The following is a 20,867-nucleotide window of genomic DNA, read 5'->3' as shown; positions in this document are numbered from 1 at the left end:
AGTACACGTTTTCAACATTCATGAACTTTTACAAAAGTAATGGCATTTGAAGACAATTCACGTGCAAATACTCCTTAGTACAATGCAATAGCTGAAAGAAAGAAAAGGACTTTAGCAAACAATAGTAGAGCAATGTTGGGGTAAAGGGCAGTGTGCCCACCCACTTGTATAGTGGCCATGTATACTCATATATATTTGATAGAGTAATAAGCTGGAGTAGCTTTTGCTCCACCACTTTTGGTGTCTCCTTAACCCTTTGTGTGTGCTCTCCTCTCCCACAACTGGTATCAGAGCCCATGGCATTCGATCTACGAGGAGCTCGGTGAGAGGAGAACGAGCACTGCTTCGAGAGATCTACCGGGAGCTTTGGAGAGCTCGATTCTCTCATTCACGGAGAGATTTTGGGTAGACATCATCCAGACATATTTCTTTGCCATTTTGCGGAGCTTGTTCGGAAGCCGTCCAAGAGCTTGTTGAGCAGCTGGTGGTGGCATTTCGGATTGCCTGTGAGCCCTTGAGCTCGTTTATGAGAAGGAGACAACTAGTATTCTCACATGTTTGCCATTGGGGCTACACTTCCGGTTCTTTCTTCCGTTGTAGTGGGAGTTGGTAGCATGATTATGATAGATTTTGGCAGTAGGGAAGCGGTTGTGGACATCAAGTCCTTATGCTTCCAGGAGCAGCATGCAGGTGATGCAGGTTGGGTAGACCAGCAGAGGTCTATTGTAGGTTATGTGCTTATGGTCACAGGTGGTACAGAGACATTTTCTCTACACAGTGACAGTTCGGGTGCTATGGACTTAGCACAGGAGCACGTGGTGGTGAGAGTTCACTCTCCCAGTGAGATCTGGCATGAGATCTTGGTTGATAGATATCTACAGCTTGTCATTTTCTATCCTGCAGACCTGATGTCTGCTAGCAGCTTATCCTCTATGCACTTTGCACATTGTAAAGTGCTGATGTGCATAAGATGACGGTCTAGTCATCTTGTTTTTCAGCCTATGGCTGATTGTATTATATGTGTACTATACTCCCATAAAGACACACTGCCTTTAAGTGGGAGGTTGTTGGGGTAAAGGGCAGTGTGCCCACCCACTTGTATAGTGCCCATGTATACTCATATATATTTGATAGAGGAATAAGCTGGAGTAGCTTTGCTCCAGCACTTTTGGTGTCTCCTTAACCCTTTGTGTGTGCTCTCCTCTCCCACAAGCAATGCTCAGTGAGAAGCATCTTCTGAATCAGTAAATGGCAAAAGCAATTCACATTGCAAACTGCTTGCTTAATTGACGTCCAATTAAATGGATTCAAAGTATGACACCTTATGAGACCTTCGTTGGATACAAGCCATGCACTGGGCATCTTTGCATAGTTGGATGCATAGCATATGCCCACATACATGGTGATCGTCGCAGTAAGTTGGATGTCAAGTCTTGTAAATGCATCATGGTTGGCTATAGTGAAGAGAGCAAAGCATACAAGTTGTATGATCCCATCAATCAAAAGGTCATAATCTCCAAAGATGAGTGTTTAATGAAGAATCAAAATGGAAGATATCAAATACACTGGAGATCATCCAACCAGCTACTCAGTCACAAAATAAGAAAGTTGATGATGAAGAAAAGCAAGAATTGCAAAGGTCTCCCCAGAAGAGCAACAAATCAAATGGTCTATAAGAGGAAGTGGTCCTGGACCACTAGCAAGGTTTACATATGCTCAAAAAGGCATAGAAATTCAAGTTAAAAGACCAATTATGCTCTTATGACTCCCATCATGGTTATAGAAGAGCCAATGTACTTTAAGGATGCACCTGACAAGACAGAGTGGCAAACTACTATGAATCAAGAGATGTGGATGCTTTGTATAGATATAATACTTAGTTCATTGCAAACAACTGGGTTTACAAAGTCAAGTGCAACCCAAATGGCAGCATTCAAGCCAAACTAGTTGCAAAAGGATCTGCATAGTAATATGGTCAAGATTATGATGAGACTTATGCTCCAATAGCAAAGATGGATTCCACACTCAATACATGGAGTATGAACTAGCTAGATGTCAAAAATTCTTTTCTCAATGGATAGTAAGACTAGGAATTCTACATGCAACAACTAGTAGGGTACGTTGAACAGGGAAAAGAGAATCAGGTTTGCCATCTCAAGAAAAGTCTCTATGGCTTAAGGCAAGCACCCAAAACTTGGTACAATAGAATTGACAAGTATTTTGTTGATCTAGCATACATAAAGTCAAATTCAGATCATGCACTGTACTACAAAGTTAAAGGGGAAGACATTACTATTGCACTTTTGTATGTAAATGATCTGATTGTGGCAGGTAGCAATGAAAGCTTCATCATCAAGTTGAAACAAGACTTTCTACAACGTTCGACATGAAAGATCTTGTACTTATGCATTAGTGTCTTAGTATTGAGTTTTGAAGAGACTCAAACAGCACCTTCATGAGCCAACAAAAATATGTGGATAGTCCCCTAAAGAAGTTTCATATGGTAGATTGCAAGATTACTTCCACTCCCATGGAGCACTTATCAAAAATCGAGAAAAGCCTACATTTAATGACAAGTACTATCAGATTCTCATCAAATAAATTATATACCTAACTACCACATGGCCAGATATTTGTTATTCAATTAGCTCCGTTGCATAGTTTATGGCAAATACAAAATAGTCTCACTGCAATGCAGCTAAGAGAGTCTTCGGGTACATTGAAGGTACAAGACAATTTGGAATAATCATCATCTTGAGGGAAGGCCTACTTCATGATGTTGAGCTTGAGAGAAGGTGTTGAGGATTCATCTAAACATCATGTGATCAAGATGTGGATAACACTAACACAGAGTGCTAAAAGGCACAACGGTTAGAAGCCCTAACCCTAAAACGTAAAGAGGTATGCATAGATTCATTTTTTTCAACTAATATAGTGTACAATTACTCATGTATGGTGTGCTCTCTAGCTATGCCCTCTCTCCTTATCTCCACTATTCTCCTATCCCTCTTCATACTTGTTCAACTTAATCCTGTGATATAGAGTAGAGCTCTCTTAGTTAAGCTTCTACTGAGAGGCTTGACTCTAGGGGATCAGCCATGGAAGCAATTTCTACTACATGGTATTCTTCAATGTACACCTAGGAGAGCTCGCCAATGGCCAAAAAGTATCAACTAGATTTTCTTGGCGGATCGTCATAATGAAGTTCTATCCACTAAAGAGGAGATACCCAAGCAACCACTTTTCCACATCACCTTGGTACAGTATCAAGGTGTAACCCTTGGCAATGAGCACAGATTCTGACTTGCACGTTGGCATGCCTAGGACCTCTCCCACAAGTTGCTACAACTAGACTCCAAGTTATGAGAGCCATCCCTCAGTAGTGGAGAGAGGTTCTCATTGAGCCTCAGGAGGATCCTCAGTTGGTTTGGATGCTTTAGTGAGCTTGGCATATGTTTGGGTGTGAGACTAGGGCCTCTTTCTTATATTATTGTATAGATACTTCTTAGCGACTTACATGTGTGCAATCAATGGACCAACAATATTTATACTGGTAGAGGATTTGAATTATAAGATGCCTCGGGACGCTATGGTCACTAGATCCCTCCCAATTAACTCACATAGGAGCCTAGATGGAGACTTTGGATAATTCAAGGGAGACCTCTACTAGAGTTGAACTAGGATTCGATGGACTGTTCTGACGAGCTCCCATTGCTTCAGATTCCTTTTTCCTTTTTTCATTATTTGACAAGAAGCGGAGATTGATTCGGCAAAGAGGTACTCACCATCTACGTGGTTGTTTAGCACTGGCAAGCACAAGGGATTACTGAGTAGCCCATGTTGAGGTTTTGGACTCACGTTTGGGAAATAAATAGAGCCATAAGTTTCATACTTTTTCTGGCTTATCATTCACAAGGGGCATTCTAATGGGTTCGTGATTACTACAAATGGGCAAACCTCCTCTTTGTATAAGATGCCATTTTGAAGAAGTGCTTGTGGATTTGTTACATTGCCATGGTAGTTTGGACCACAATTTTCATATTGTTACAGTGTCATCTGAGACGTGGCCCTACAGATCTTAGCATCATGGATTTTTATTCTTATTCGAGCTCAAGATACCCTACCTTCTTCACTAACGAGTTTAGCTTGGGAGGTGGTTAAACATGATATTGTGGCAAATCCACTGTTGGAGAAGTGCATATGTTTTAGACGGCCATCCATCCACTACGGTTGATATATTATATTCTATTGGATTCAAGAGGCAATGGGAGAGATGCACAAGGTCCTCTACAATAACACAAGACAGATTGATCTCAATCATGAGGGTCTCTTTTTTTTTCACTTGAGACCACTTGAGGCCAAGGATAGAGTTCTTACTCTCCCACCTCTTGTATAATCCGTTTCGAATGCAATAAAATACCACATTTTGTAAAGTGCAAAGCCAAAATATTTGCAAGTGTTTAAACCATCACGATTGCTAGTTGCCACCCATAATGAGAAACTAGTGTAATACAGTCTTGATGATCGCCCATTTGGAGATAGGGGCAATCTTCTTATTATAATCATATAAAATAATGTTAAAATGGTATATTCAGCTAGTTTGTTAACAGAGGAAATCTACATGCTATAGCCAAAAATTGAGAGAACATGTCACCATATACTCCTTCCAAGCTATGTCAGGACTTCACCAAGACAACCTAATTCGATCAAGACGAAGCATACTAAAAACCGTAATTAGTTATGCTCATCCACTATGTGGCTACGTGGGGATAGAGCAAGACGAGGAAAAGGGGAGGGACAAGCATGCCCTAATGGAAGCATGCTGAGCAAACTTCCTCAATTACCTTTTTATTAGCACTTTTGCTTTCAATGCATTTCTTGTCTTACTTTTTGTTGATTTTGGAGCACATTGGCCGTGTAACAAAACCATACCACTTTAGGCCATACATGTATGTGCATGTGCGTGTGTTTAAATATATTTGATGCCTAAATTATGTACCAGCAAATATAACATTAGTCATTTTCCTATTTATTTGAAACCCTTAATAGTAGGTGCGAGTGACATGCAAAAAATTGCCGTCAACACAACTTCCACACAAACATCCTCACTTTGACCACTTCATGAAAATTGCTTCCAAAATTTCCATCACATGTGGACAATTGAAATCAGGCGCACAATTATATTTGTGTATACATCAGATCATGATGCACAGTGACTCCTGTTTGGTAGCCACCAATGTAGTTGTTTCGAAAATATTTTTATACAGTGTTAGGCCGTTGGGGAAGAAGTAGATTATAAAACTTGTTCCGTAAAAAGAACTCCTCCCCCTTGGAGGAGACTGCTTTCTTCCAACCACACCACCCACCACTCCATATGCTTTTGAGGTCTTCACCTCCTGTATAATGAGGATCCAAAATGAGAAAAGAACAATCTCCTGTTGCTTCATTATAATCCACTCCCAAAAGAGTGTATGCAAGAACACCACCACCTGGATAGGCACCCACTCTTATTAGGAACAAGCATTTAAACATGCATCTAACAGTGGCTTCCAAGCAGTTACTTTCTATCTGACCACTGTCTTTCATGTCAAGTAAAATGGAACCTCCCAACTTCGGCATCTTTCATGCTGTCCTTTTTCGGCTTAAACAGAAGTGAATTTTTACCTATCATGATGGGAGTGCCTTGTGTTTCGAAGTGAAGGGCGAGCTCTCTACATTTCTCTGGAAGTTCTGCTCCTGATCGTACATTCAATATTTTGCTACTGACCTACAGGAGAACATTGGCAAAATTAGAGTACAGTCCTTGAAAAGCAAGAATGCAATACAATATATATGCAATGACAAAATCCACAGGGACAGCACACAAAGGGTAACCTTGTATTGTGACCAACAGTAAAACCCCAAAAGTACAACCTAGCAAAGAGATGAGAATGTACACACACACACACACACACACACACACATATATATATATACATAGAGAGAGAGAGAGAGAGAGAGGATGTACCCCAAGTAGCTTGTCAAGGACAAAACTCAACTCAATGGCACCGATCCATTCATGAGATCCAATGAAGGAGGGTTCTTTATCCCCAATTTCAACAAGAACTTCTTGTATCTTCCTGAACCCACAATTAGCAAACAGGCTGCTTAGGCAAGCAGTAACAACAATACCCCCTATAAGAAGATGAGAAACGCTTCCCCATCCCATCTTGCAACCCCTGTTTTGGAAGATTAAGGGGTGTATGCGCTGCCCAGTTAAGGGGTCTATGCGCTGTCCAGACACAAGACTATGAACGTATACTGTGTTTGCACAAGTCTAATTTGAGTCACATGCATACTTGTGCAACAACCACGCTGCCAACAAATTTATGTATGGGTATAAATATGTCAATTTACGACAGACCATGATGACACCTAAGTACAAATCCATTTAACTTTGGCTGTGCACCCCTTCTGGTCTCACATACTCGTCATTTTGGGAAATAATGTAATGAATGAGGGTCTGTAAGTTCATGTTTGAAGGGACATGGTTCATCAGACAACATGCCCCCACAAACAGCTGTGGATGCTATTGTTGAAGCAAAGCCAAAGAAGATGATTAAGGGGATTTCTTCCATAAACCATTGATATACCTTGTCGACAGCTCTTCATAAGGCAGAGCATGTCAATGCCTAATGTCAAATTGGCGAATATATAAGGGCTGAGGATTTAAAATGACAGATGAGGCATAATAAAAGTACACAGCACTCAACAACACTCAAAAATAAAGATTCACAAGTTATCAATTGAGAAGATACTGTTCTCTTTCATTGCACCTCGTTGAAGCAGTTACGGGATACATGCTTTGCGCCACCTAATTTGGAAATAGTCTTGAAATTCCCACTAGTGAATTCAATGTTATTGCCTCGCATGTGTTTGTCAATTAGGTGTAAATTTTCCAAGTTCTTGGAATGGATAATTGCTATGGTCTTGCAAAGTGCCCGTGAAGACTCAATGCACCTCTTTCTAAACTCCTCATTTAGGCCATGGAATTCATTTGTTGTTTGGCAAGCAGGTCCAGATGTGTGGGGTTAACGCATCAGTTCTATTGTGCATTGCTTAGCTATGTAACGCCAAAGGTTTTGTCCTGATCTAGAAATATGTTCTTATGTTTTTTGTAGTTGTCACAAAAGATGTTAAACTCTTTAAAGACGTTGGTTTTCAGGCATCTTATAGAAGCTGATAGCTGATCAAAAGTTCATATTGCTCATGTACTTGGAAAAAGACAAAATTTCGATATAGTGACATAATACTAGAGCTTTAGAAAGATCTGTTGATAATACAGCTTTTTTGTTTTTTTGGGGTCCCGCCTGTGTAATACATACTATCACTTTCTTGCAAAATATATTCTGTTTTGCTCACATACTATGAAGATCAACAAATATTAATTATACGCTCTCTCTTTTTCATGAAAAGAATACACACTTTTTTGCTAAGGGTCGACAAAGACTTCAAAAGAAAAAGCTTTCGCTAATCAATGGCTAAGGTCGAATTGGAATCACATGCCCTACCAAAAAACTTGTAGTTATACCTTACCTATGTGTCGGAACATCAATAGCTGTGTACTGTTGCAATCTAAACCAAGAAATAATAGTCTGTAGAGATCGGTATGCACAACCCCAACCCTACCAGTGGCAACATACAACAAGAACTTTAAATTAGCCAGTTGCTTAACAAGAAGATGATATTAGACTAAGTTAAATAAAACAAAATGTATAATGTCTCAACAATGAAAAAGGAATGGGAGAGCAAAATCTGTCACAAACCCTAAATTACAACACGAGAGAAGACAGCGCACACAAGCAAATAAAATAAGACTAGATACTACTTTCAGGTACCCAGTTACACGATAGTTTGTAGCACTAAATGACTCGAGCCCAACCACCTTTTGCCAAGAAACTCCACCTGAGGTTCTGGGTAACCCACCAAAGCATGCTACAAATTAATGTACTTAAGCCGAAGATAGGGAAGATGAACTCCATTTCTGTACTAAATGATGATCGCCTCATGAAATGATTACAAAAAGGCTATAGCTAGAAACAAAGCATGGATGCAACTTGCTTCTGAAGACAAGAATATTTCTCCCAAACATTGACTTTTAAGAAAAAAAGGGCAAGACTCCCCCTAAACCTTGAAAGAATGATCAAAATACAGCAAACTGCTCTTTCCACAAGGGCAGATTTGCAAGTCTGCTAGATGTATCCAAGAACCTGCCCGAATTCATCCTATAAATCAAAACAAATACTGCAGTGTAACCTCATGAGAGATAACCACAAGTGAAACCCCAATACAAAGCAACAACTAACGACTCAGGAGTCCTGAAATCACTGCCCAAGGTTGGGTGTAGACCATCATATGAACATATGTTCTCACGTATTGAGTATTCGTCATATCTATGGAGATCAAGGGCAGACTGGGTTGGGTCATTATGAAGGCTAGCACCCAAAATCTTGATGACGCAAGGAAAACAAGAAAAAACATGCTTCAAGCAACAAGAACAAGCCCCAAGAAGCACCCCAAAAGAAAGGCAATTACTCCAAACAAAATCCCAACAGGCAAAAATTGAGGTCCAACTTTACAGGTCAGCAACGGCGGCGGATGTACACAACCTTACTGGGTTTTTTGAAAGTTTCAAGCATAGATGGTACTTTCTTGAGGCTTGGATCATTCTTTCTCATTTTTTGATCAGGGACTGAAAGGTGGCTCTAAGACTTAAAATTTTGTATCATATATTGAGCCTGAGCTTTACTATAGTTGCTTGTCCTCTTTCTCTTTCCTTCCTAGTTTTTTTTCCACTCCCTTCATAAAATCCATTTGTTCTATGGATTGAAAAGCTATAGGATCAGAGCTTTCTTCCCTTCCAATGTTCTCCCACAGAAGCTGACTCAACGAGCCGCAGAGCCTTATGATCGTCGCAATCAGCCTCCACCTCCAAACAAAGTTGACAATCAATACAATCCCCTTGCCCTATTTATATATATATATATGTTCCTTGCGAGCAAAAAACCCTACAGAGACACCATTCTCGATGATCAGCAAGTGGAGGCAATGTTGCACCTCTCGCCCATTGTCGAGAGAGGAGGTTGCTTGCTGTAGCCAACACTCCCGCAATAGAAGAATGTAGAGAAACATAGCTCCTTGCCTTTGTGTACACAAACTAGATGGAGATACAAACACACATCTTGACGATTCACAGTAAAATAGAACGCAAAATATGTGATGTAGATTGCTGCAATGAAGGACAAATCCGGATACACTATTTTGTGCTTAGTGTGCCATCTAGCAGATAAGATACTGTCTAGATGTGGACCCCTAGGACCTCACACAGATGCCACTCTGCCAGACTTCCTTGCGAGGCACTGTATGTGCAGATCATAGCCTCCTATCTGCAGCAACTATCCGAGGTACAAAGGACGGTGATCCCTGGCCTCCCTGCTCCTCATGCTTGCAGTCAATTGTGAGGCTCACTGAATGTTTTGCAAGGCCCCCAATGGCGTCCTGCTGATCTGGCCGATCAGATCTATAGACTGGGCCAATGCAGTCTGTAACAGCCAACCAATCTGCCATGTGGCAGACTCCAATTGGTCCAACTGACTACCCTACTGACCCGATTGCACACTGCAGTCTACTGACCTGTGTGGCCATGTGTCAAATGTCGATTGGCCCGCCTTTTCCTGTACTCCTGACCTGCCTTTGCAGTCTGCGCCTGTTTGCTACAGACACGCATCGCCCCTTGCTCTGCAGGCTCTGTTGCTTATTCAAGCCCTGACCAAAGCCTCTCCTGGCACCTTCACCTGGGCCTCATTGCAGCCTCTGCTAGGCCCTAAACCAGACCCAGAAACAGCCCTATTTGCCAACCTACACTCGTTGATACAGATGCTCCATCAGCTCTCACAGAGAAGCTCTCAGAAACAAGTCGGACACATCCCCCTGTTCCTTCTGGTCCAGATCCACTGAGTTAATCCATCTTGGAACATAGTTACAATCCAGGTAGCATCAACTGTCCATGATATGACCATCCTAGATCACGAACACGCCAGCATACTCATGCAATCTTGGTACAAACATCAGGTACATCCAACTGTCACCCTCAGAATCCAATTTTAGCATGTTCCCAATGTCTGTTTCACCTTGTTTGCTCTCTGGCACCATGCGCAACCAAGTAATCCACTTGATCTCTATGGCTGATCCACATCAAATTCCCATCACCAAGTATGTCTCCAGATCCTCCACCATAAGCTCCAGAGCTCATACCTGAGTAATCCCTGAGCCTTGAAGCAGCTGCCGAAACTCTTGTCCCTATCAGAAGTCATGCTCCTTGAAGCAATCATCACTGTGCTTCACAAAAGTCATGTAGCAGGCATTGATGGCCTCTGCAACAAGACTGTTAGAACAATGAAGCTAGAGAGCTGGAATATAGAGATGCCACATAACTGAAATGAAGAGAGAGCTCAAAGACACAAAAAAACGCTCTGAATTCCATTGTCCGAGCTTTCCTGGCTTTCCTAATTTTCTCTAGCTCATTTGTTTTTGTTTTAACTCTATTGCTTTTTAAGAGAAGGATCTTCCTTGAAAGGAAAAACGAATCAATCTGATTGTCAGAAATCACAAATGAGATTTATAAGCAATTAGTATTTAGGGGCAATTGCTAAACTACTTCTGCCCCTACTTGTAGTTGGATGTTAATGTATTACTGAAGTACGTCTAGTAAGGTTAACTACAGTGGTTGAAAGAGATTTCATGAAAGTCTACAAAGACCAACAAAATGGAGTGTGGATGTATGCATGTAAGCCTTTTATAAAAGATGAATCATGAGACTTACACTGTCATTCAAGTTGTCTTGATGATAATGGTAATATTCGTAGCAGCCGTCGATAATACTCGCATGCCCTCCAACCACTTTTCAAGACATAAGCACATGTAACCACTTTTTAGGACAAAAGCACACAGATCGTCAATGGCCAAAAGCAATACTCTGAGGTAACATGGCAACAATCAAGCACACATTGCCTCCTTGACACAAGATTCTTTATATAGCCCTACAGCATAAAAGTGCACTAATGAAAGCTTCCAGAGAAACGTTTCTCTCACCTCCTGAACCTGGCAAATTGGCGTGCACATTAGACAAGCGTGATTTTCCTGCATTAGATGGATGCACAAAACAAAAATGTTAACAGCACCAAACTCTTGGTAAGCAATTTTCAATGATTTACCATTTCTGAATTCAAAAATACGTAGAAGGCCTCATTGAGAAGCCAAGCTAGCATCATACTATTGTTGCTTAACAAATACCCCTATTATTCCTGTTGAACTCACATTTCAACAATGAGTAACAGATCTATGAACTTTCCATCTCTATCACAAACACAATTACAAAAAAAAAGGGTAGGTGATTTAATCCTCATTGTAACTCTTCTGTGTTTGTCATATGATAAAGTGAACAATATTGAATGTCTAGTCAAATGAGACTGTGCTTTAGTAATCTGGTATGTTTGTAAGTGTAATGAAGAAATGTTAATAAATATGAACCGGAAGCAACGGTTACCCATCTTGAATTTGATCAACCAAAGTTAACATTGATCGACCCCTATATAATCAAGATGTCCATCCATGGCTGATCACAGCTAAATACTGATCTAAATAAACCCTAAAAACAAGGTTTGCATTTTTTCACCTCTCAAACAATGCACCAAGAACACTATGTGGATAAATCAAAATAAGTTACCAAAAGTGGAATGTGGCAATTCGAGGGCACATGTATATGGAACTCATGGTTTCCTTAGGCCAAACGGGGCAAATCAGCTATTTCAGTTGTGCCACCCTCATTTCTCAACTAGATCTCACCCAAGGCGGCTAGCACTTAAAGTGTAGGATCGATAAACGAGAGAGCAAGTACAAGGTACAGGAGTCGAAGGATATCAGCCGTCACGTCAACTAGAGTAAAATGAAAAGAAGAGTACATAGTACTTGTAGCTAGACCCTAGGACTAAGTGTCCTAGGTGTCACATAGGACTAAGTGTCCTATGTGGCATAAAAGGCACAAAATACACTAAGTGCCTATAACTATGCCTACAAGGCACATACCAGGGCCCATAGGGCATCATTAGAACAGGGAGAAGATGGCCTACAAACCCCCCTCCATGGTATGGGCTGAAGTATTCTGGAAACGTCTCAAAATACCTGGTATTTTTTGGTCATGGTGGCACATGTTCATCCAAAAGGATATAGCCACCTATGAATGTACAAGGTATGTCAAATCATTTAACAAAGGGAACCAAGTGTAAAGCCTATCGGAAGACTTCAAACTTGGGATGAGGAATCCTCCGTGGAAAGATAGGACAACTCTATGTCTCCTGCTGACAATCGCTCTCAAACATAATGATAGTGAACTTCAATGTGCTTGGTACACGCATGAAACATTGGGTTACGCGTAATGGCCAAAGCACTCTGGCTGTTAGTGTAGACCATAGTGGAGAATGTCTGGCGAATACCAAGATCTGTAAGTAACTGTCGAAGCCAGACACACTCTATTGTAGCGGTGAAGGCTGCCCTGTACTCAGCCTCACAGCTAGATGTGGCAACTGTTGGTTGCTTCTTGCTAAGCCAAGAGATACATGAATTGCCAAGCAAAAAACAATTGCCGGTATGTGACACTTTGGTGTCAGAACAACCTACCCAGTCACTATCCGTGTAAGCATGCATGGTAAGTGAACCCTGATCGCCATAGAAGAGAGCTAAATCCTGAGTGCCTCTGAGATATCTGAAAACTCTCTTCACTGCCTGCCAATGTTGTGAACTGGGCATGTGCATGAATCTGCTGAGCTGAGACACTGCATACTGTAAGTCAAACAGCCTGCTGGTAAAGAGTGATATCACATGGTGGGCTTCCATCATGAGCTGAAAATTTGAAGCCAGGGTCCACTGGAGTAGAGATTGGCTTGCAATCCTCAAACTGAAAACGATCAAGGAGCTGTCCAATATACTTGGACTGTGACATCATGATACCCCCCTCAACATGAGCAAACTGAATGCCCAAATAATAATGGAGCTGTCCCATGTCTGACATTTCAAAAGCCTGCTACAAATCAATTTTAAAAGCTGCAATATGCTGAGTATCTGGGCCCGTGATTAGCATATCATCCACATATAAAATCAGCACTAAAAAATCAGATCCACTCCCACGGACATAAAGAGTGGGCTCTGTGGGACTATTTTGAAAACCAAGGGATAGTAAGTGTGCATGAATTTTGGCATACCATGCCCTGGGTGCCTGCTTCAAACCATAAAGGGCTTTTCTAAGCCGGCATACCTTGTTTTCAGAATTAACAACCTCAAAGCCAACAGGTTGTGTCACATAAACTTCTTCCTGCAGATCCCCATGAAGAAAAGAAGTCTTGATGTCAAGCTGGTGCACTTGCCAATGGTGATGGGCTGCAATGGCAATGACACATCTAATAGTAGTAATCCTGGATGTGGGAGCAAAGGTCTCCTCAAAGTCAATGCCTTGTTGTTGGGCATACCCTTTTGCAACAAGACGGGCTTTGTGTCGATCTATACTGCCATCAAATTTCCTTTTTAATTTGTAGACCCACCGGGTACCAATGGCATGCTTGCCGAGAGGGAGATCTACTAATTCCCATGTGTCATTTTTCGCAATGGATTGTAACTCAGCTCTCATTGCATCCATCCACTCTTTGCTGTCAAAAGCATCTTTATGGCACAAAGGCTCTTCATTGCAAGCTGTAGCAAGGAGTGCAAACTCAAGAAAGTAACCATGCATCTGTCTATTCCCTGATCTTGTCCGGGCAGCAAAAGGTTGATCTTGTTTGCTGTCCCTCAATGTATCAAGAAGCCATCTGGGAACTTGCCTTTGCTGTCTATTCTATTGACGGCTCTTTCTTCAATTACTGCATCATGGATAGTGGGATCATTTTGTGTTGGAAGAGAAACCTGCAAATCAGCATGGGATATTGGCTGATCATTGCTTGTTGGAGGGCCTGCAGGAGGCTCATGTTGCTGGTCAAAGGCCCCCTCTGAGAAAGGAAGAGGTAACCAAGAGTCAAAGGCATCAAACATGTCAACTTCTGGCTTAGCTTTGCAGTCCACAAGAGGAGAAGCCGAATGTTCAGCAAAGATTACATCTCTACCGACAATAATCTTCCCAGTATTTAGTTGGTATAACCTATATCCTCTGCTCTCCTGGTTGTAACCAATAAATATGCATTTGATTGCCTTGGCATCAAGCTTATGTCTCAACTGAGATGATACATGAACATATGCAAGAGACCCAAAAACTCTCATGTGTGAAAGTGAAGGCTTCCTGCCTTTCCATGCTTCATAAGGTGTAACAGTCTTCAATGCCCTTGTAGGTGATCTATTCAGCACATAGTTGACACGCATCACTGCATCAAGCCAAAATTTATTGGGCAAGGACTTGGCCTTAAGCATGCATCTAGCCATCTCCATAGTGGACCTATTCTTCCTTTCAAGAACAGGATTATGCTAAGGAGTGTAAGGAGTAGTGCATGAGTGAACAATGCCCCGTGAAGACAAAAATCCATCAAACTCCTTTGACATATACTCTCCCCTCCTATCTATGTTGAGGGTGACAAGCTTGCATCCTCATTCATTCTCAACCATATTCAGCCACCTCTGAAAGCATGAGAACACTTCAGATTTGGCTTTTAAAGCATACACCCAGCAATATCTTGTGAAGTCATCAATGAGAGTCATGAAATATTTGTACCCCCCGATGGCATTTGTCCTCATTGGGCCACAGACATCACTGTGCACTAGCTGCAATTTCCTTTGTGAGAGTTTTGGACAATTCTTTTGAAAAGGAAACCGATGCATCTTACCCAAAAGACAACCCTCACACACATGTTTGGAAGCTGTGTGAGTTTGAGGTACATCATTTGCCATGTCCTGTGAATGTAACTTGGCAAGAGCTCTATAATTGAGATGACCCATTCTCTCATGCCAAAGATGAGTTTCAGCAAGCTGTGAATCTGAAATAGCAAATGCTTCAATAGAGAGTGCAGCTGAGTGATCATCAAGGTGATAAAGTCCCTTTTTCAAAGTGCCTGTGAGGACTATGACATTGTCATCACGAAGATCATATACTAGGCATCTGTATCCATCAAAAATCACTCTGAAACCTGAAGTGGCAATTGCTGAAATTGAAATCAAGTTGACTTCAATTCCAGGCACAAAAAGAACATTTGTCAAAATGACAGGAGTGCTTGAAATGGATGTGAGCTGCACATTTCCAATTCCTTTTACCGCATAGGAAGCATTATTAGCACATGTGACAGTCTCTCCTCAAGGTGCATCAGCTAAGGAATGAAACAACTGTCGGCAAGATGTGACGTGCTTGGAAGAACCACTATCAAAATACCAAGACTGAGCATCATTAGCAGTAAAGAGTGCATCAACTTTGGAGGGATCAAATGAGCAATGGACAGCCCATGCCCAATCATCCTGGAGAGCATGTGCATGTGAAGCATCTGCTAGCTCGTGGGATTCAATTGCATGTGTGGCATTAACTGTCAATCCTGCTTTCTTTTTCTCCGAAGCAATGCGCTTCCTACATTCTGAAATGTCATGTCCAGGCTTGCAACAATAGTTACATCTTTTCTTCTTTGACTTATCTGCTGTATTTTTAGATGCATTGGAGAAATTGCCACTGCTATGCGCAGATTTAGGCTTGCCCATAGGCTTGGAAGCCTTGCCTCTTCCTGTCTGCTGTGAAGCAAATGCATGATCAGAAATAATAGCTTGTCTATAAGCTCGACTTTGCTCTTCTTGCAAAAGCAGAGTGACTAGCTGATCAAAAGAGTAGTGGTCTGGATTACCCATGGCCACTTATCGAAGGGTTGTAGCAAACCCTTGATATGTATCTGGCAATCCATTCAATGTGGTATTGACAAGCTGAGAATTTGGCACCACCTCATCAATATTGGCAAGTTGTTCCATGAGGTCCTTGACCTTTGTCAGGTATGCATCCATAGAGTCACCTTCATTCATACTGACTTCCTGCAATTGCCTTCTTAAATATGCAACACGTGCCTCATTGCGAATCTGATAAAGAGAAGCCAATTTGTCCCAAGCATCCTTTGCTGTCCAGCAAGATCGGATGTGTGGAATAATGATTCTCTTGCATGATAAAGCAATACAAGAATGTGCATTTGCATCTCTGGCATCCCATCTTGATTGTTCCTGAGTTGGGGGAGCAACAGCAGAGGTGCTAGAAGATAAGGCATCAGAAGTAGTACCCTCTGCAGAGGGACCAGCATTAGAGGCAACCACTGTAGCATTGGCTGGCCTTAGATCAACCCTAGAAACAATATTCCAAAAGTGCCTTGCAACAAGAATATGTTTCATTAGATAGGACCACATCGGATAGTTGGTCCCATCCAACTTATCATCTTCATGAAGAATGCCAAATAAGTCGTGATTGTTCCCAGCCATTGTAAATAGTACTGATAGAAATGCACTGACAAAGTGACCAAAGTATAGCCTCAAGGCTTTAAACTGCAAAAATATGATTTACTGTCCCAAACACCTGTGAGCTAACAACAGATATTTCTAGGAGGCTGAACTGGGCCTCAAGGCAACACGGTCCCTTTCTTGCTCAGATGATGAAATAGAGAGAGAAAATAGACTGAAAATATGTGCAGCAAGGTATAGAAACAGGGTTACCAGCTGAAATTGAGCTCCCAACACAAAAGCCCCAAATTTTCTTGACCTGAGTGATGACTTGGCACAATGTGACAGTCCTGAACCTGAAATTGACTGAAAACTTCAATTTTTGGAAGGATTTCAGTTGTCAACCTTGTCCAAAGTGTTGTATTGACAGGTTGAAGGTCCATATGTCAAAAGCCCTAAATTTTTCTGTTGGAAATTAGGGTTTGACAGTAAAAACTGTCCAAAAAACAGTAAAAGACTGCAAATGTTGCTTGTGAATCAGCTTCTGGTCCCCTGAACTTAAGGCTGAGACCCAAAAGACCTCTGTAGGTAGAGTATGACAGGCCACGGAGCTGCTGCAGCAGATTGAAGTGCAAAAGGCGGCTGGAGCAACACTTGTCTTCCAGCTCTCCTCAGCCCCTTGAGTCCTCCATTGCTCATTGGGAGTCTGATCCTCTGCTGGTCGTCACTGTTCCAGCCTGTTTGAGGCTCTCCAGCTGCTGCCCAAGGCTCCTAGAGTCTTTTCGTCGCCAAAAATTGCCTTATTGCTGCTTCCAGCAGGTGCGACTGCTTCTAGGCCCCTGCTGCAGCACTTTCGAGGTCTTCTACAGCACCCGATCTGGGGGACGAGCATTTTCTGAGCGAAATCTTCCGAGCGTCCGAGCGAAGGAAAAAAAAAGCTTCCAACTATGCATATATATGGCAAAAATCGATCAGAAGAAAACATAGTTTCACTTAGAAATATGCAAAGTATTATAGCAATGCCTATTTTATACAAAAATCTTTAGGTGAATCTGTACGAATGGTGAGAGCATAATGGGATGGCTTTTGAAGAAACCCACATGTAGAGCAGACTTCTCTATGAAAATTCCCTTATGATCCTTCTTACAACTTTTACTTAATAGGGGGTGACATTGAAAACCCTCTCTCAACCTATCTTCATGAAAGAGTTTGTTCAAAGAAAACTCATTGAAGCAAGCCATCCAGGTAGTTTCGCCAGCGAAACCCCTTTCAAGCAAGTCTCCCAAGGTAGTTTCGCTGGCGAAACTACCTTGGACAGCACTTTTAAAAGTGACATAACTTTCATATCCAATGTCCAAATATAGTCATTCAACCACTCAAATTGATCGGAACACCCCTGAGCACATCTATGAAGTTATATTTTGGAAAATCTTCCATATATAGTATTAAATATTACATGTATTTTATGAGAGTGATATATAAGCCCAAGTTAATACTTATTTATAGTAATTTAAACTTCTTTAGAAACATGTCCATAAATATGCTATAAAAACACTAAAAAGATATTTCCATATGATATAAATGTGTTAATAAGTAATTATATATGCATAGTATTATTACATTGAGAGTGATTATGAGGAATGTTTCTTAAAGGAATCAACACTTTTTTAAGGTAATAACAGGGGTACAAAGGGATGTCTCTAAATAAGAAAATTATGTTGTGTAAAAATGAATGAGTGACTAGTCTGTATATTTTTATGATAAAGGGATCTAGTTCTAGTGAAAATAAAAGTGTAAAAACCATGTTTCCTAAAGAAAAACATTTTTAAAAATCTCTTGAAAAACACGCTCGGATAAACCTGCTCATAGGTTTTTGCTCGTAAAATTGACGCATCCCCCGATCTGTCGCCACTTTTGTACTGCAGATCCAGACACCCACCTCCCGCAACCTCAACTAGACTCAGATCCAGACGCCCAGCTCCCGTGACCTCTCCAGAGTCATCTGCAGGAGGCGTCCTGCTATCGTGACTTGTTCAGAGACCCCCACAGGAAACACCTCCAGCCACGCACTTATTTCAAGGTGCCTGAGGGCTGTTCCAACTGGCTGGCTCTGATAGCACTGTAGGATCGATAAACGAGAGAGCAAGTACAAGGTACAAGAGTCGAAGGATATCAGCCGTCACGTCAACTAGAGTAAAATGAAAAGAAGAGTACATAGTACTTGTAGCTAGACCCTAGGACTAACTGTCCTAGGTGTCACATAGGACTAAGTGTCTTATGTGGCATCAAAGGCACAAAATACAATAAGTGCCTATAACTATGCCTACAAGGCACATACCAGGGCCCATAGGGCATCACTAGAACAGGGAGAAGATGGCCTACATGAAGAGCCTCCTAATAGGATTAAAAGCATATGCTATTTCTTCTTCATGCAGATCCCATATCTTCTTGGCGGATGCCATTCTATCTCCTTGCAACCTTCGGTTTTTTTCGTGGCTGACCACCATTCTAGCATTTCCCTTTTCCTGCCCTCGTTGCAAATTCTCAACAGCCTTGGTGCTAATGCATTCCAGCCCTAACAAAGATTCTTTAGTCTCATTTCCAACTCAAGAGACCTTTCCAAAGTCCACAAACTCCATAGACACATTTGCGTCCAAATGGTCTCTTGTATGTTGGTAAATCATGTGCCCATGCATACTATGCATCACAGTTTCACATTCTTCATCCATTGCATTTCATTCTAAGAAGCTCTTCAAAAGTTGAAGGTTCATTCATCTTCGTTACATTTGATATGAATGCAAAATTTGCCTTGTAGTTCAAGCTCTTACAATTGAATCTATAGACTCTTTTTTCCCTCAATAGCGGTTTTGGCCCACTCAGGGAGTTCTTAGCACATCCCGATCAGCCCAAAGACATAGAGATCAGCTCATGCGAGCATGGAGGAGAGCGCAGGAGGATTATCAGAGCCTAGTCAAAGGACAATCTCGGACTATTTCTCCGGTGACTCGAGCCAGGGGCAGCAGGGGACTAGACATAGTAGAGACCCAGAGTGCACGACTCGACACACTCAACTCCAAGGGGACACTCACATGAGGACTGCAGACATCTCCTCTCTAGTCAACGTGGAGAGATAGACCACTGGAGTAATAGTAGCACTTGTCAGACAACAGGCTACCTCATCTACTAGTGTGGAGGAGGGAGGCACCTAGACAATTGAGCATCAGCAGCGATCCATCACTAATTTCCTCCCCAAACGATGCCAATCCTCACCAGATCCAAAGCATTGGTCCAACAGACAACATACATAGGTCCAATCACTAGGATGGATAGTTGAGCAGTTGGCCGATGGCTAGGGACTTCTCCTCATTGTCCTTTATTTGGATTTTCTCTCTCTCACAGCGACAATGTGATCTTTTAATTTTTCCATCATAGACATCAGCCTTGGGTATGGTGTGGCCCCAGCCCTTAGCTTTCATTGTATCCGCATTTTCCAGTCTCATAGACCCTCCAGTTTTGTATAAACGTTAATAAACTTTCATTCTTTCGTTGACCTTCTAGACTCTGTTGCTGAGATTTCTTCATCACCTGCCACTTGATCATTGCTTTACCTTGTGCCTCTACACACTTGTGACTGTTGATTGTTCATTGCCGGTTGGTGTTAGAGACCACTAACCCCACCTGTGAGCCCCCATATGGGGAGGACAAAGGGGGAAGTAGATCTGTAGGTTAGACAGATCAGAAAGGGATGGTAAGCAACTGCTGCAGTCCTCAAACTAAGGTGACTGCCATCAAATTAGGGTTGCTTATTGCAACCAGTAGGAGCAGCAAATCAAGAGAAAGTTTATTGCAGATGCAAGCACCTAGAAGGCATGCAAGAGTCAGGACTAACCTGTTCAGTCAGCAAAATTGACAGTTAGGGTCACCACCTATTCTGGTCGACATATTGAGCAAGTTAGTCGACTTCTTCACAGACCAGGTTGACCTATTCTAGTCGGCTAATCTGGTCCAGATCTGGTCGGCTGGTTGGCTGAACTTGGACGACCAGATTTAGGGCTGAAATGCATATGCATCTTACAGAAGCCCTCTTCACCGAGGCACACAGGAGCATACGCAGGCAACATGAGCCTCCCTCTATTGTACAAGGAGATGCACGGATGTCTAGGCTATAGTACAAAACCTTTCTTCTGTCTATATGCCAATATCTCATCATAAGTTGAGAAGAAACTGGTAAGCAGAGACAACATGAGATGGATCCTAAAGTAGCCATGAATAGATACACTCAGGAGAGTGGACAAAAATGCTCTCAGCGCAAACTGGAATAGATCATGCCAAGTCCAAGTAGCAAGCAAAGTATTTCAAATCCTTGGGATGATACCAAGACTTTTGACGAATTCTATCAA

General features: G+C 41.8%; 1 protein-coding gene across 3 annotated transcripts in view; it reads right to left on the bottom strand.

Moving 5' to 3' along the window:
- Positions 1 to 5,142: 5,142 nt before the first annotated feature.
- LOC147898683 (Peptidase C78, ubiquitin fold modifier-specific peptidase 1/ 2) overlaps positions 5,143 to 20,867 on the bottom strand; it is a 39,298-nt gene continuing 23,573 nt past the window's right edge. For 2 of the 3 annotated variants that reach the window (XM_087379092.1, XM_087379093.1), the window contains exons 9-14: positions 11,131 to 11,178; positions 10,862 to 10,938; positions 7,576 to 7,664; positions 6,008 to 6,119; positions 5,665 to 5,767; positions 5,143 to 5,489 (exon numbers count right to left, since the gene is read on the bottom strand). In XM_087379092.1, coding sequence (XP_087235218.1) covers positions 5,260 to 5,489; positions 5,665 to 5,767; positions 6,008 to 6,119; positions 7,576 to 7,664; positions 10,862 to 10,938; positions 11,131 to 11,178 — 659 coding nt within the window. In that variant the 3' untranslated portion in view covers positions 5,143 to 5,259. The remainder of the gene's footprint in view (positions 5,490 to 5,664; positions 5,768 to 6,007; positions 6,120 to 7,575; positions 7,665 to 10,861; positions 10,939 to 11,130; positions 11,179 to 20,867) is intronic. The other variant, XM_087379094.1, reaches the window with a different exon arrangement.

The sequence above is a fragment of the Dipteris shenzhenensis genome, chromosome 9, assembly GCF_047967505.1.
Source record: "Dipteris shenzhenensis isolate YYH24624 ecotype China chromosome 9, Dip_SZ_1.0, whole genome shotgun sequence".
Classification (NCBI taxonomy): Eukaryota; Viridiplantae; Streptophyta; class Polypodiopsida; order Gleicheniales; family Dipteridaceae; genus Dipteris; species Dipteris shenzhenensis.
Note: the sequence above shows the minus strand (reverse complement) of the source record. Positions and strands in the feature narration are given on the sequence as shown.